The 17,806-nt window shown below is 37.5% G+C and overlaps 1 protein-coding gene across 5 annotated transcripts in view; it reads right to left on the bottom strand.

Annotated features, from left to right (window-relative positions):
* The window catches only part of WWP1 (WW domain containing E3 ubiquitin protein ligase 1), a 117,506-nt gene that overhangs the window by 75,157 nt on the left and 24,543 nt on the right, over nt 1-17,806 (bottom strand). For 4 of the 5 annotated variants that reach the window (XM_045849380.1, XM_045849383.1, XM_045849382.1 and 1 more), the window contains exon 3: nt 358-445. In XM_045849380.1, coding sequence (XP_045705336.1) covers nt 358-424 — 67 coding nt within the window. In that variant the 5' untranslated portion in view covers nt 425-445. Of the gene's footprint in view, nt 1-357; nt 446-6,139; nt 6,293-17,806 lie in introns of all 5 variants that reach the window. The other variant, XM_045849381.1, reaches the window with a different exon arrangement.

Genomic DNA, 17,806 nt, shown 5'->3' with positions numbered 1-17,806 from the left:
ACTTAACAAATATTTCCCCAATGACTGAATGGATAATATTTGCCCATTGATTTAATGGATGGTTAAATGAATGAAAGAAGGAAACAAAGCCTTCAGCTTCCTTCTCCATCCTAACAATCGTTTAAGGACCAACTTAATGACACTAATTCTAGTATCCAAATTCTCCCATCAAAGAGGACAGATATATCTTCTCCACACCGAGTACAGGTTCTATATATACTTTATTTTTACTGAATAAATAAAATACCTTTAGAAGGTATCTACCATTGAGGCCTGCTGCAACAAATACTCTACAGTATGAATCTAAAAGAAAGCTTCATTTAGGAACCACTATTTTAAGTTATGAAAATAACTTACCAGTTACCTGTAACTGTAACCTTCCACTGTGATTACTAGTATCAGACCTTGGTGAAGCAGTGGCCATGTCCCACAATTCAGCTTAAACCTATAAAAAATTCAATTTATTCATGTGAACAATAAACAGGAGATTGTAATTTTCAATATGATTAACACTAGTTAAATCAATTAAGAAACCACACCTGATATATATTTTCAACCCATCACATGCCGATATATTAAGCTGTCCATCATTTAAAATTAAGACTTAGTACTATAAGCATTACAGATGAATATGGCCAATAAACCATATGAGTCAATGTGAACAAAGTATTCCTGGTGATGTGTTGACTTTTCTATTTATCACTTATTATAATATTTATGTATATAGGAAGGGGGACCCCAAAAAACCCCAAGAATTATTTTCCAGAGGACAGGCCACTTGTAGTACAGGCTTCCCCCGCTAGGTGAGTATTCTAGTAATACATCTGTATCAGTGCACCAGCTGGTGGTGTTGTGAGAAGTTACATTTAGCTTCAGTGAATTTTTTTTTGAAGACCCTTTCAACACATTTGCCTGTTTCATGACAGATGATTTACAAGCGTACCTGCCCCCACCATGCTAAATGTTTGACAGTTTTGGACCAAAACTGGCATGACCCCATATCCTACCCTCCCTATTCACTAACTCTTACCCCCAGAAACACATTTTCTGTTTCCACAATGAAAAGTCTTCAAAAGGAAACATTTTGCTGATGTGGAAGAGGTGAAACAAAAAAACAGAAGCACTAAAAGGCATCAAAATTGACAAGTTCGAAAACTGTTTCGAGCAGTGGACAAAATGTCTCAATAGGTGTACTGCATCAAATGAAGAGTACTTTGAAGGTGAATGAAGTTTAAACATGTAAGAATAAATTCACAATTTTTTATAAATAAATTCCAGTTTTAGGGGGTTTCTCTTTGAATGTATTATCTGAACTACCCGAATAGCTTGCCCCTTTACACTTTAATATTTAGTGTGTATTTCATAAGAATAAAAATATTCTCTTAAATAATGACAGTACAATGATCAAATTCAGGAACTTAACTAGCATATTACTATTACCTAATATATGTTTTATTTCATCAACTGCCCTAACAAAAGCCCCTTATTGTTCATTTTTATTTTTAAATGAAGAAATTGGATCAAGTTTCTTGATGCCATTTCTTTCTTTTTTTAAGATTTTATTTATTTATTTTTAGAGAAAGGGGAGAGGAGAAAGAGAGGGAGAGAAACATCAATGTGTGGTTGCCTCTCACATGCCTACCACTGGGGACCTGGCCTGCAACCCAGGCATGTGCCCTAACCAGGAATTGAACTGGTGGCCCTTTGGTTTGCAGGCCAGCACTCAATTCACCAAGCCACACCAACCAGACCTTCATCATTATTTTTTAAACACAGGGTCTAGTTAGGGTCTAAATGGTACATCAATTGCATGTCCCCAGTAAATCTAGCATGTTTCTTTTTTTAGATAGTCATCTTTCTTCTGCATGACAAACACTTTGAAGCTAAACTTCCATCTACCCTTAACCTACTGAAGGTAAAGTGGAACATTCTAGGCAAGATTGAGAAATATTAATATCAATATCTATCTTATTATTCCCTGTTTATAGTCTTTTCTATTTAGAGCCTTCTCCAAATTCAGGGAGCCAATACTCTAAAACCATTATACCTTTTTCACTTCTTCATGGTTGCCCATATTATATATCTATGTGTGTGCATGAGTATGTGTTTGTGTATGTGAAAAGACAAAAGAGATAGCTGCTCACTATTTGAGTAACTGAATTAATTAACATGTAGTCTAGTCACAGGTTCTGGAACTTCATTCAGGCCCACTCATCCTGCAGATCAGCAAATGGGCTCCAGGATGACATCTATATGCAGGTATACCAGTTGCCTTACTCAAATAAGCAAACCAAGGGAAATGGAAGCTCTGGAAAATCAATGAACATGAAAAGCAATGGGCATTGAGGGGTTTCAATCTGTAGTAATCTGATATATGCAGGGTCTGGCAAAAGTAACGCTTGCTTGAGTGTGGTTGGTAGAGTAATATGGGTATAATAAATAATCGTTTTAATTTGAACAGTTCACTTGAAATGCCATATGGTATGCCTGAGTATGACATTGTTATGATATAAAATTACAAACTAATGATTTTATAATAAAAGATTTTGTAATAAAAAAGGGGTATTACTTATGCCGGATCCTGCAGATTTTTTAAAGGTCTTCCTACCTTAATGCAAACAGATCCTGGATAAATAAAAACCAATGTACTTTTCAAACACTGTTATGTTCTCAAGAAATTATTAAGGCTACTTTTACCCATATAATGGTAGCCAAAAGAAAAAAAAAAACTTCTTAAAAGTGAGTTGATATATCAGAGGAAATAGGGAGCAATAAGTAAAAAAAAACTTCTGATTTGAGTGTTGTCCTGGATATGCATGCTGGTAGTAGCACTGGGACCAGGAGACAGAGTACTAGGCCTGCTGCAGGGTGAGGGTTCAGATCAGCAGGAACTCTACCATATAGAAGCATAGACGCATGCTCAGGAAAGCACCCCAATTTAAGCCCCTGGGATTATTATCCAAGATGAAGAGGAACCAATTATGAGCCTATAATATAAAACAGGGGTCTCCAAATCCCAGTCACAGAATGGTACTGGTCCCTGGCCTACTAGGAACTGGGCTGCACAGCTGGATGTGAGTGGCAGGTGAGTTCATGAAGCCTGGCTCACATTATCACCTGAGCTCCACCTCCCCCACCATCACCTGAACCAAAATTGTCAAAAGCTGGGGACCGCAGATATAAAAGATGAAACCTAAAGGCAGCAAGCCACCAACAGTGAGTCAGCAGAAATAAAAAAATAGTTTCCAACCATCCAAGGACTTTATATTATGATTACCCAAAATAAACTTTTAAAAATTAGTGTAAGCAATAAAAGATAAAACATGTCAAGCAAAAAAAGACCATGAAAATGGCACTGCATTATTTGGAAAAGAAAACAGAATTTACTCTTTATTTTAGAATAGTTTTAGATTTACAGAAAAATTGTGAAGACAGTAGCCTCTTCGTAGCCTCTACACCTAAGTTTCCTGGATTATTACACCCTAGAGTAGTGTGCTATATTTGTCTTAATTAATGAACCAATATCAACACATGAATAACTAAAGTCCACCATTTATTTAGATTAGACAAAATTTAAAGAGAGAATCAGTTAACTTGAATATAAATCTGAAAAATTATTTAAAAGAAGTGCTGAAATAAATAGAAAATGCCAAAGAAGCTAAAGATATGAAGAATAAAATGAGATCTGACATACATTGTCTACTCATAGTCCCAGAAAATGAAGAAAGAGGAGGTCAAACTAAGAGAGAAAATGAATTAACTTTCTGGAACCAATGACAGACAATTATCCACAATTCTAAGAAACACAACATATATAAAAGAGGCTGGAGGAAAAAAGAAATTCACACCTAGTACACACAGCACTGCAACTGCAGGACATGAAAGCAGAGACCATGGGAAAAGCAGCCAGAGGAAGGGAGTGAAATGACAGCAGAGTCTCAACAGGGATAGTAGAAACATGGAAGGTAGGACAGTGACAAGCACCTACAAAGGACTAAGGCAAAATGGTTCTACCACCAAACTCTGGGGAACACAGAAGGCATTAAGACATTGCCAGATAAGCTAAAAGCAAAGCCCTTTACTTCATGACAATCTAAGAGACGTTTCATAAAAGAGTAGAATCCACACATCCACATCCTTTTCATAGGAGGATGATCTGAAGGGCAAGGAAAGACAAGCAGCATGCAAATAAAATAAACATTTTACTAAAATAAACATTTAACTAAATAAACATTGTCTGAATTAAGTAACTGTAAATAGTCTTATTAGGATATTTAAATAAAAACAGTTTTCAGTATTAAAATGTAGAACAAAGGAACAGAAGCATACAATACAGAAAGGACAGGGATAAAGGAGAGGAGTTAAGGTGTAAATCCATGCATTGTTCAGCAGATGAATTATGATCCATTTAACCTTAGACTATGTAGCACTGTCAGAAGGGCAATCGTAAAAGAAAAGCAACAAGAGGGAATAATTTTCAAACTGGTAGAAGAGAAGACGATAAGAAATTAACTAAATCAATTACACTAAAAAGGCTAGGAAAGAAAGAAATAACCAGGACTATCAGAATGCACAAAGTAAGACAGTCCATATATAGAAATAATCAGAACAAATGTATATGGACAAATTCAGGAGATAAGAGACACATACAAAATAAAAATACTGATAGAATGAAGCAGAAATATGAAAAGGGACATACCAGGAAAATATAAATTTTAAAAAGCTGGGATTAGTTATAATAGCAAATACCATTATTAAGGAAAACAAAGGAAATGATACAAGGTTCAGTTCAGTAAGCAGATACAAAACTCTAGGTTTGCATGCTTAATAAAGGCTAACTTTATGTTCTGCCCCTGCCCACCTGCTCCAACATATAGCAGCCTCAGCAAAAAAGACAACAAAGACAACTCTGTTCCTAACAGACTTCCAGCTGGGATGGTCACACTGGTAAAGGAAGCATCCATGTGCCAAACCAGTCAGCTGGATGGATACAAGATGAACTGGAAGATGATTTTACCAGCTGGCACAACAATTAACAACATGCATAAGGCAGCTCCAACTGCTCACTGCATCCTGCCCACTGCTCCATGGGCTGCTTGGGAACTCAGTGATTGACCAGAGTAATCTTCCCAAATCGCTACCCTACATAATGCTTCTAGGGAACCCAACTTGTTCCCTAGCTGTAAGTCTCCACCAAGGAATTCTTTGGAGGATTAAATATCAGTGCAATGCATTTATCATGTGAACCAAGCACTCCAGAGAACCTGACAGGTTCTGATGATGCTGAGTTTGAGAACCTGGATTCCCTGCTCAGTGTCTTGAGCTTCATGAAGGGTCTCTATACAAAAGAATTCCCATGGACATGGCCAATCAAATGCAGGATAAAGACAAGAATAACTAAATATTCATTTGACTGAAAAAGAAATCAGGATTCTGACAAAACAGACTGTGGGAATTGTACTGCCACAGAGAACTCTGATGAGTATGCACCTAGGAGAGATGACAACAGCTCTGAAGGCAAACGGCAATAGTTACAGAGGCGAAGACTGCTGTGATGACTGAGACTGCAGAGGCTATGGCAGAGGCCAAGACTCCAGGACACTCAGTGGCAGATGTGCCCGTGGTAGTGGTACTATGGAGCTGATGACTACAGAAGAAGAAGACAGCTAGGAAGACCAATAGGACAGATAGGTCATTCAGTCACGGATGATCACAGGTTGATGACAGACGTCCTTCTCAAAGACCCAAATTTAACCAAAGCTTCAGAGTACTACTAAGGAAGATGACTCCTCCTCTGGTGCTTCCCAGTCTAGGCAAGTAGTTTGTCCCTGGAGGAGCAAAGCCTGTTGACCCTGCTGTGGGACAACAGGAACCACAAGAGCAGCTACCAAAGGAACAGGAGAAATCCATCCTTATCTAGTGGAACCAAAAACTAGAATGACTGGAACTACAAAGTGAACAAAGTGAAGACACTCAGGAACAGGAATGGTCAAGGACACAAGTAAGTCCTTGGGAACTCAGTCCCATATGTCAGAAGTCAGAACAGGATACTCAAAAGAGAAAGAGTGAGAAGTCTCTGGCAGATGAAATCCTCAGTAGCGCAGAAGACTGGCACTCTTCAACTCTAGGCCTCCCAGACCTGATCAGCCGCCAATGGTAATGCTGGCCTCTTCATCACAGGAGGATGTGTGGGTGAAGTGCTCATCCTATCCTTCTGCTTGATGTCAGAGTAATGATCCACTAAGAGTGATGAGGAAGTGGCTCCAGCTCAACCATTTCAGGAAGGATCAACCTAGAACGATGCAAATCAAGTAGATGGGTGAGTGTCACAAGAGTAGGGACTCTTATGGTCCAAGAGGTAGAGGGAACAAAGACTATGGAAGGAGTCTGAAAGGAAGCATGGCAAGGAGGATCAAGACTCCAAATCTGTACCTGAGCCAAAGAAACCTGAAAAATCCAGCCTTTAAGTTTAGTGCTTTAAGTGTGCTACTCTTTAAGCTGATGAAGACCAACACTAGGGGAAAGATTATACATAATACATTTCTACAGCCTGTGCTTTCTCCAAGTCTTTCTCTACCCTGGAACATTCTTGGGCAAATCAAATCTCTGTCCTGACATTTCCTGGGGAGAAAAAAAAAAACCCTTAAAAAAACTGTTAGAACTACATGAAGAAATTGACAAATTGGTTATTGTCATGGGCAATTTCAACACACTCCAATTTTTTGTAGATCAAGTGGACCAAGAAAATAACTATGAACAAGCAAAATATAATGAACATACACAGAATCTTATATTTAACTATTAGAAGTAAACTTTCTTCACAAGCATACATGAGACATACAGAAAAACAATATACACAATAGGAAATAAAAATCACACTGGATTTCAAATATATAGCATGTTGTTCCCAGTCTCTGACCCTAATACAACTAAGTTAAAATTCAAAACTAAAAGATAAATTTTTAGACATGTACTCAGAAGACTATAGAACACTGGAGAAAGAAATTAAGGAAGATACAAATATATTGGAAGCACATACCATGTTCATAAATTGGAAGAATTAACATCATTAAAATGTCCATACTGCCCAAAGCAATCTACAGATTCAACACAATTCCTATCAAGATTTCAACGACATATTTCATGGAAGCAGAACAAATATTTCAAAAATGTTTATGAAACCAAGAAAGACCCAAATAGCCTCAGCAATCTTGAGAAAGAAGAACAAAGTAGGAGGGATCATAATACCTGATATCAAACTACACCATAAGGCTACTGTAATCAAAACAAAGCCCAGAAATAAATTCATGTCTCTATGGTCAATTAATATTTGACAAAGGGAGCATGAGATACAATAGAGTAAAAATAGCTTCTTCAATAAATGGTGTTGGGAGAACCAGACTGGTACATGCAAAAAAAAAAAAAAAAATGAAACTATACCACCAACTTATACCATACATCAGAATAAATTCAAAATGGATAAAAGACTTAAATATAAGCCACGACACCATAAAAGTCCTAAGGAAAACAAAGGCAGTAAAACTTCAGATATCTCAAATAGCAATATTTTTACTGATATATCTCCCAGGGCAAGAGAAATAAAGGAAAGAATAAACAAATAGGATTATATCGAATTAAAAAGCTTCTTCATGGCTAAATAAACCATCATCAAAATGAAAAGGGAACTGATAATATGGGAGAACTTAATCGCCAATGATACATCAGACAAGAGTTTGATCTCCAAAATGTATCAAGAACTCATACAACTCAACATCCAGGAAGACAAACAATGTAATTAAAAAATGGACAAAGGGCCTGAATAGAAACTTCTACAAGAACACACAGAGGGCCCACAGACATATGAAAAGATGCTCAATGTCACTAGCCATCAAAGACACAAATTAAAATCACAATGAGATATAACCTCACACTGGTCAGAAAGGACATCATTAACAAATCAACAAACAAGTGATGGCAACCACGTGTGGAAAAGGGAAACTCTTGCACGGTTGGTGGGAATGCAGAGTAGTGCATCCACTGTGGAAAACAGTATGGAAATTCCTCAAAAAACTAAAAACGGAACTGTCTTTTGACCCAGCAATTCCACTACTGGAAATACACTCTAAGAATCCCAAACCACAAATTCAAAATAACTTCAGCACCCTTATGTTCATAATACTGCTATTTCCAATAGCCAAGTGCTGGAAGCAAACTAAGTGCCCATCAGTAAATGAGTGGATCAAAAAACTGTGGTACACAGGGGCTGTAAGCACCCACTGAGTCTGCGGACACCAGCTCGGGAGAGTTAAGATTCGTGATGTGAGGGGCCCTGACCCCAATAGTCCCCAGTCTGGCTGGAGAATTGGCTGTGCTGGAGAACTGGCTGTGCTAGAAGCCAGGCCACTGTACAGAGCAGCAGGCTTGAGTAGGAGGAATTTCTCAAAAAGAAAAAGTGAAAAGAGAGACACTGTTTGGGGAATTCTCCTCCAGCAATTGTTCTGGCCTACTCCCTCCCTAGCCAGGTAGTGATACTGAGGTTGCCTAGAAGGTTGCATGGAAGGCCCTGCACACCCACATAGCACTGGGAAAGGCGCGCATCCAAACCTGTAGGACCGAGGAAGCCTGGCCAAGAGCACGTGCGCCTACACCTCAGCCCACAGCGGTAACCCCAAGGAAAATGCACTCTCAGGAAGGCCTGTATCCTAAACCCAACGCGCCTGGGAGAGGCCCCAGAATACCTCTGGAGAGTGCATCCTAGGATGACTGAGCACAGATCAGGAAGGGGAAAAAAAGCCATACCAATCACCCCTCACCCAGATGCAGCCAGCAAGACCAGAAAAACCAGTTTGGCCAGTTTGAAACCAACAAGAGCCCTTTTTATTTAAAGTAATTTTTAAATCTTTATTATTGTCTATCTTTCAATTCCTTTTTCCTCTGTTTCTTTGTTTCTTGTTTTCTTCTTTCTTCCTTGATTCCCAATTTTATCTCTTCTTTCTTCCTTCTTCTGCTTTTTTTTTAATACCCGGAAGTGAAACAAAAAAAAACCCCTGGAACTGTGAAAAGACCAGAGTTGGACCAAAAGAGGGGGCATCCAAACAGCTGAGTCAGTGTGACAAATTTCACTTTGCTATTACAGAGAACCTGCAAGTCACTGCATATTTGTATTATTATTTTTCCATTATTCTTACATCAATGATTTTAATAGTATTTTTGTATTCCTCTTCTTTCTGTTTAGTCTTCTTTGCTTGGCTGGTTATATTGTATCTTTTGAAATATTTCCCCTGTTCTCTCTTTCATAGTGTATTGCTAATTTACTGTCCCTTACTTCACTCCTGTTCCATTAGCACACTACTAAAGGTCCTATACTCCCTATTCTTGTTATCCAGATCACATAGATTCTGTCATATGATTGTTGCTCTAATATTACTGTAAATAACAGCTATTCCATACAATTGTAAATACTTCACAACATCCATCCCAGACCTTAGCCCACTTCACGGTTTCCTGAACTCTATTATTGTAGTGGTTAACTCCATTCTCTCACACACTACAACTATTTACTGTCCTTTACTCTCACCCTACCTCAGAATCTGACCTCCCACAACCTCACTGCTTTATAGATCCAACTCATAGTCCTTCTCTCCCCAACAAGAGTCTTACCTTCTTTCCATCCTTTCCAAAAAGTGGCTAGTTGGGTGGAAGATCACGGTTAACACTATACCTACCCAAAGGATCTCCTATCTCTTCTCTACCAGCTGCCAGTGTAAATATCACAGAATACTTTCCTGCTGTCTTAAACCATTTTGTCTTCCCCCTCCTGCTGATCACAAAAAAGAGTAAGTGGAAACAGTGAACACCAGGATACCCACTGAAAGAGGAAACCCAACAACAAAGAAACCACCAACAGATAACAACAGAAGAAGGTGAAGGAGGGAGTGGAAACCACACAAAACCTCAATCCAGGACCTTTCTGGAAATACAACTGAATAGTACAGAAACTACCCAGTACAAACAACTGATCAAAAGCAAGAAAGAATCCCCAAAACCCTGTACATAGGGAAGAACCAGCTTCAACAAACCCTGCCCTTAACAGCACAACAAAATACAACAGGTGGTGGACAGAGTGACTCTCAGTTAACCAGCTGGTGGGAAAGACCCAACAAAGAAAGACCAAACAACAATCAAAACCCAAAGACAAACACAGAGCCAACTTGAACAACAGCCCAAGACCAGTAAGCTTGGGAGATCAAGGAGATTGAACCACTGAATCTCACAGGTATTCCATCAAAGAAGTTCACACCATAAAACCAGGGAGACAGAATAGATCAATTTAAGAAGCTGAGGCTAACAAGAATAATCTCACAAACAATGAGAAGACAAAGAAACAATCCACAAATGAAATGAAATGAAAAAGCCCCAGAAGGAATGCTAAATGAAATAGAAGCAACTCAACTATCAGATACTGAGTTCAAAGGAATGATTATCAGGAAGCTCAATGAGCTCACAATGAGCTACCAGAAACTACAGGGAAGCTACAATGAATTCACTGCAAACTATATCAACATGAAAAAGGAAATAGAAACTATCAACAGGGGAAAGAGGAAACAAAGAATACAATTTCTGAAGAACACAGTAGAAGAAATGAAAAGCAGGACTGATGAACCAGAAGATCAGATCAGCGAGCTAAAGGACAAAGTAGGAAAAAACACCCAGAAAGAGCACGAGAAGGAAAAGAGGCTCAGAAAGAATGAAAAAGGACTAAGAGAAATGCAAGACAATATGAAACGTAGTAATATCCGTATAATAGGGATACCAGGAGGAGAAGAAGAAGAGAAAGGGATAGAAAACCTATTTGAAAAAGTAATGATGGAAAACTTCCTTAATTTCATGAGAGAAAAAGTCACACAAATCCAGGAAACACAGAGTCTCATTCAAGAGGAACCCAAAGAGGCCCACTTCAAGACATATCATAGTTAAAATGACAAAATACCAACACAAAGAGAGAATCTTAAAAGCAGCAATGGAGAAACAGGAAGTAACATATAAGGGAGCCCCAATAAAGTTAGCAGCTGATGTCTTAATGGAAACACTCTAAGGCAGGAGAGAATGCCAAGAAATATTCCAACTAATGAGAACCAGAGGCCTGCAACCAAAGGTATTTTACCCAGCAAGGCACTCAATCATTATAGAAGGCCAAATAAGGAGCTTCCCACACAAAAGAACTCTAAAAGAATACTCCTCCACCAAACCAGCTTTGCAAGAGATGCTAAAGAGACTGCTTTAAAGAAAGGAAGGAAAAGACAGAGAGAAAGAGGGAAACAGGTATGAAAATGACAATGAATAAGTACCTATCAGTAGTAACCTTAAAAGTAAATGGATTAAATGCTCTAATCAAGACAAAGTATGGCTGAATGGATAAGAAAACATGACCCACACATGTGCTGCCTACGGGAGACCCAACTCAGAAAAAAAGGCCTACACAGACTGAAAGTGAAGGGCTAGGAACAAATGTTCGAACCAAATGGATAGAAAAAAAAAGCCTGGGTAGCAATACTCTTATCAGACAAAATAGACTTCAAAAAAAGGGCCATAAAGAGAGACCCAGAAGGTCACTTCATAATGCTCAAGGGAAGAATCAACCAAGAAGACATAAATATTGTAAATATATATGCACCCAACAAAGGGGCACCCAAATACATAAAGAAAATCTTAGAGGACTTCAAGAAAGATATCGACAGCAACACAATTACAGTGGGGGATTTTAACACCCCACTGTCAAAAATGGATAGATCTTCCAAACAAAATATCAACAAAGATATTTTGGCATTGAACAATACCCTAGATGAAATGGACTTAACTGATATATATAGAACCCTCCATCCCAAAGAAGCTAAATACATTCTTTTCAAATGTACACGGAACAGATTCAAAGACAAACCACATGATAGGACACAAAACAAGCCTCAACAAATTCAAGAATATTGAAATCATACCAAGCATTTTCTCTGACCACAAGGGACTGAAACTAGAAACCAACCCCAACGAAAAAAACCAAAACTCTCAAACTCATGGAGATTGAATAGCATCCCATTAAACAATGGAAGGGTCAAGAATGAAATTAGGGAAGATATCAAAAAGTTTCTGAAAACAAATGAAAATAAACTCACAACAACCCAAAACTTGTGTGACACAGCAAAGGCAGTCATGAGAGGGAAGTTCATAGCATTACAGACCTACCTAAAAAAGATAAAAACATTTCAAACAACTTAACTCTATACCTACAAGAACTCAAGGAACAACAACAAAGACAGCCCACAGCAAGTAGAAGGAAGTCAATAATCAAGATCAGAGCAGAATTAAATGATGTACAGACTAAAGGAATATTTCTAAGGATCAATGAATCCAGGAGCTGTTTCTTTGATAAGATAAAGAAAATCGACAAGCCTTTCAGCAGGCTCATCAGGAAAAAAAGACAGAGGACCCAAATAAACACAACCAGAAATGAAAGAGGAGAGATTACAACAGATCCTATAGAAATAAAAAGGACTGTAAGAAACTACTATGATTAACTGTATGCCAGGAAATTTGAAAACCTAGGTGAACTGGACAAATTTCTAGAAAAATATAATCTTCCAAAACTCAGTGAAAAAGCAGCAGAAAGCCTGAACAGACCAATAACAGCAGATGAGATTTAAGCAGTTATCAAAAAACTCCCCCAACACAAAAGCCCTGGACTAGACGGTTTCACAGGAGAATTCTACAAAGCATTTAAGGAAGAGCTAATCCCTATCCCTCAGACATTCCAAGGAATCCAAAATGATGGAAGACTCCCAAACTCTTTTATAAAGCCAGCATCATACCAATCACAAAACCAGATAAAGACACAACAAAGAAAGAAAACTTCAGGCCAATATCGCTGATGAACACAGATGCTAAAATCCTCAACAAAATATTGGCAAGCCACATCCAAAAATACATTAAAAAGATCATATACCATGACCAAAGGAAATTCATCCCAGCGATGCAAGGATGGTACAATATTCACAAATCAATAAATGTCATACATCACATAAACAAAAGCAAAGACAAAAATCACATGATCATATCAATAGATATGGAAAAAGCATTTGATAAGGTACAGCACCCACTTAAGATAAAGACACTCAGTACAGTGGGAATAGAGGGAGCATTCCTCAACATAATAAAGGCCATATATGAGAGACCTACAGCCAACATCATACTCAATGGGCAAAAAATAAATCTTTTACACTGAGATCAGAAACAAGACAAGGTTGTCCACTTTTACCACTTTTATTCAATATAGTACTGGAAGTTTAGCCACAGTGATCAGACAAGAAAAGGAAATAAAAAGCATCCAAATTGGCAAGGAGGAAACAAAATTATCATTGTTTGCAGATGACATGATAGTGTACATAGAAAATCCTATAGACCCCACCAAAAAACTGCTCGACCTAATAAATGAATTTGGCAAAACAGCGGGATACAAAGTCAATATCCAAAAATCAAAGGCATTTTTGTATATCAACAATGAAACAGCAGAAGCAGAAATCAAGGAAAAAATCCCATTCAATATAGCAAAAAGAAGTATTAAATACCTAAGAATAAACCTAACCAAAGATTTAAAAGACCTATATGCAGAAAACTACACAACACTGAAGAAAGAAATCAAGGAAGACACAAACAAATGGAAACATATATCGTGCTCATGGATCAGAAGACTTAACATCATCAAAATGTCCATACTACCCAAAGCAATTTACACATTCAATGCAATACTTATTGAAGTACCAATGGCTTATTTCACAGACATAGAACACTTCAAAAATTTATATGGAACCATAAACAACCCCGAATAGCTGCTGCAATTTTGAGAAAGAAGAACACAGTAGGAGGGATCACAATACCTGATACCAAACTGTATTACAAGTCCACTCTAATCAAAACTGCCTGGTACTGGCATAAAAACTGGCATGTGGACCAATGGAACAGAACAGAGAGCTCAGAAATAAACCCAAGTCTCTATAGTCAATTAGTATTGGACAAAGAGGGTAGCAACATAAAATGGAATAAAAACAGCCTCTTCAACAAATGGTGTTGGGAGAACTGGGCAGCTACATGCCAAAAAAAAAAAAAAAAAAAAAAGAAAAGGAAAAAAAGGAAAAGAAACTCAAGCGCCAACTTTCACCATACATAAGAATAAAATCAAGGTGGATAAAAGATTTAAATATAAGCAGTGACACCATGAAAGTCCTAGAGGAAAACATAGGCAGGTTAATCTCAGATATTTCATGCAGCAACTGTTTTACTGATATGTCCCCTAGAACAAGGGACATCGAGGAAAGAATAAACAAATGGGATCTTATCAAAATGAAAAGTTTCTGCACAGCTAAGAAAAACAGTATTAAAATAAAAAGAGAACAAACTGTATGGGAAAACATGTTTGCCAATGATACCTCAGACAAGGGTTTAATCTCCAAAATAGATAAAGAACTTACATGACTCCACTCTAAGAAGACAAGCAACTTAATTAAAAAATGGGCAAAAGACTTGAACAGACACTTCTCCAAAGAGGACATACAGAGGGTACAGAGACACAGAGGATACAGAGGGTAAAGATGCTCAGTGTCACTAGCTATGAGAGAGATGCAAATTAAAACCACAATGAGATACCACTTCACACTGGTCAGAATGGCCATCATCATTAACAAAGCAAGAAACAAGTGTTGGAGAGGTTGTGGAGAAAAGGGAACCTTAGTGCACTGTTGGTAGGATTGCAGACTGATGTAGCCACTATGGGAAACAGTATGGAATTTTCTCAGAAAACTAAAAATGGATCTGCCTTTTGACCCAGCAATTCCACTGCTAGGATTATACTCTAAGAACCCTGAAACACCAATCCAAAAGAACCTATGCACCCCAGTGTTCATAACAGCACAATTCACAATAGCCTAATGCTGGAAGCAACCTAGGTGCCTATCAGTAAATGAGTCTATCAAAAAACTATTGTACATTTACACAATGGAATTCTATGCAGCAGAAAGAAAGAAGGAGCTGCTACTCTTTGGGATGGCAAGGGTGTAACTGGAGAACATTATGCTACGTGAAATAAAGCAGGCAGTGAAAGATAAATACCATATTATCTCACCTTTAACAGGAACCTAATCAACAAAACAAAGAAACAAGCAAAATATAACCAAAGACACTGAGATTGAGAATAGGCTGACAGTGTTCAGAGGGGAGAGGGGAGGGAATTTCAGGGGAAAAGGGGAAGCATTTACAGGAACAAGTATAAAGGACAAATGAACAAAACCTTGGGGGGATGGAAAAGGGAGGGAGATGGGTAGGATTGGGGGGGTGGGCTGGGACAGGAGTAAAAGGCAGAAAGCTGTACTTGAACAACAACTAAAATAAAATTAAAAAAGAAAAACCGTGGTACATTTACACAATTGAATACTATGCAGCAGAAAGGAAGAAGGAACTCCTACCTTTTGTGACTGTGTGGATGGAAATGGGAATAGTATGCTAAGCAAAATAAGCCAGTCAGTGAAGGACAAATACCATATGATTTTCACCTATAAAAGGAACCTAATGAACAAAAAGAAACTAATGAGCAAAACAGAACCAGAGGCATGGAAACATAGAATAGACTGATAACAACCAGGGAGGGGAATAATGGTGGAAAGAAATGGAAGGGACTAGCCAAAAAAACAGGTATGAATGACCCATGGACATGGATAACAGTGTTGGGATTGACTGTGGGAGTGGGACTGACTATGGGAGTGAGCTCAAGAGGGCAAAGGGGGAAAAATTTGGACTATAATAGAATAATGATAAAAAGTTTTACAAAATAAAGATATCAAATACATTCAATTCTAAAAATATAAATATAGGTGTTATAAAAGAAAAATAAATCACTGACATAAATCAGCAAAGGTTGCTGTGAGGTATCAAGTAATTACTCTGAAAATTGATAAAACAGATAAATATTTATTCCGTTTTCCTTTATGAATTGTATCTCAGGGTTACCTCACAAGGGAAATTTAAAAGAAATAAAAGCAGATAAAAGGATAGAATTAGAAATTCACAATTTTAGAACTCAATAAAATATGGGTCAAGGTTATGATTTAATAGGTATTAAAAACATTCATTAAGTAAAAAGCTGGGAAATTTTTATTTTATTCTTATTTTATTATTTTTAAAAATAATTTCCTGCTTTTAACATGTACATACTTTAGATTTGGTAATCATTTCCACATACAGTTAGGGTTATTGAACAATTTCAAATATCAAGGTGGGAAATTTTTAAATAAAGTAATCTTGCTGACACTATCTGAATCCACAGATCAGACTGAGCATCATTAAGTCAGATAACCAGTTAACATGTGCCTCACAATTTGATGCAAGTGACAGTAGTCAGAACCACCTATGAATTTCTGCCTAAAAGAAAATACTAAGAGTAAACCTGAACTAATAAAGATTTATTTTTTTAAAAAAGATAAATTTAAAAAATACAAATAGGAAAGGAAAAATATTTCTAAATATTTCATGGGTCATGAAAAACATACTGGACATTACTTTTAAAAATTCTAGGAACTGCTTAGTGTGGTTCAGTGGTTGGAGCATTGTCCCATAAACCAGAAATTCACATTTTCAATTCCCATTCAGAGCACATGCCTAGGTTGTGGGTTCAATTCTTAGTCGGGGCACATATAAGGAGCAACCAGTTGATGTTTTTCTTTCACATCAATGCTTCTCTCTTGCTCTCTCCTTCCTTTCTTTCTCTAAAGTCAGTAAGCATGCTCTCAGGTAAGTATTAAAAAAAAGAACCATAATGGGAACTGGATAACAAAGATACCACATACAAAACATTGTGGGATGCATTAAAAATTTTAGGTCAATCCATAGGCTTAAATAAAACTTAAAGTAGGAAAAGAAGGTTGAAAATTAATGTGTTAATAGGCATCTGTTAGAGGGACAACACAGTAGGCAAACAGGTAATAACCTGAACAGGAATTATACAGACAAGGAAACTTGTATGGCCAATGAGTATATGAAAAAAAGTACAATGTCATGATTCACCAGAGAAATACAAGTTAAGATCGCATGAGATGATATTTTTAAACTCACCTGAATAGTAAAAACTAGATTATTTTGAGACTACCAAAATAATGGCCCAAAAAGTAGCAAAGCAGAGGCTCTTACATATTGGTACCAGGTGTTTAAATTGGTAAAATCCTGCCGTTAGATATGCCATGTAACACTGTCATGTGCAGATGAACATTCGTAAGTCCTTCAATAAGCAATTATAGATATACCCTATAAAAATGTCTGTACCTATCTACCAATTATAAGCATTCTTAGTAAAATGAAACACGAAAATCAGACACATAATGGAACATTGCTCAGCAGTGGAGATGACTGGCTAGAGCTTTGTCATCAACACAAATGAATCTCAGGAACACAACAGTGAAGGAAAAAGAAAAGCAAATAGGGGGTTCTAAGTATTAACACTGCCTCTCACTCAGTCCCACCTCTAACATTTAACACTCTACACTGAGAAAATCAAGAAATGCTTACAACTCGTAAAGAAAGAAATTAATTCTTTTGGTGGTTGTCATGACCCCATGTTTTGCTCTGCATTTCCTTTGAAAAATGCCATGATTCCATGATTGGGAAAAAAAAAATCCAGACACATGGGGCACTGTGGATCCTGAGTTTCAAAAGCTATATAACCAATAAACACTGAATGAAGGCCACTGAAGAACTGCTGAGGTCAAAGGGAACC

This window comes from Phyllostomus hastatus, unplaced genomic scaffold, assembly GCF_019186645.2.
Source record: "Phyllostomus hastatus isolate PE091 unplaced genomic scaffold, TTU_PhHast_1.1 phas_contig_65, whole genome shotgun sequence".
NCBI lineage: Eukaryota > Metazoa > Chordata > Mammalia > Chiroptera > Phyllostomidae > Phyllostomus > Phyllostomus hastatus.
The sequence above is the reverse complement of the archived record's forward strand: the minus strand, read 5'-3'. Positions and strand labels throughout refer to the sequence as shown.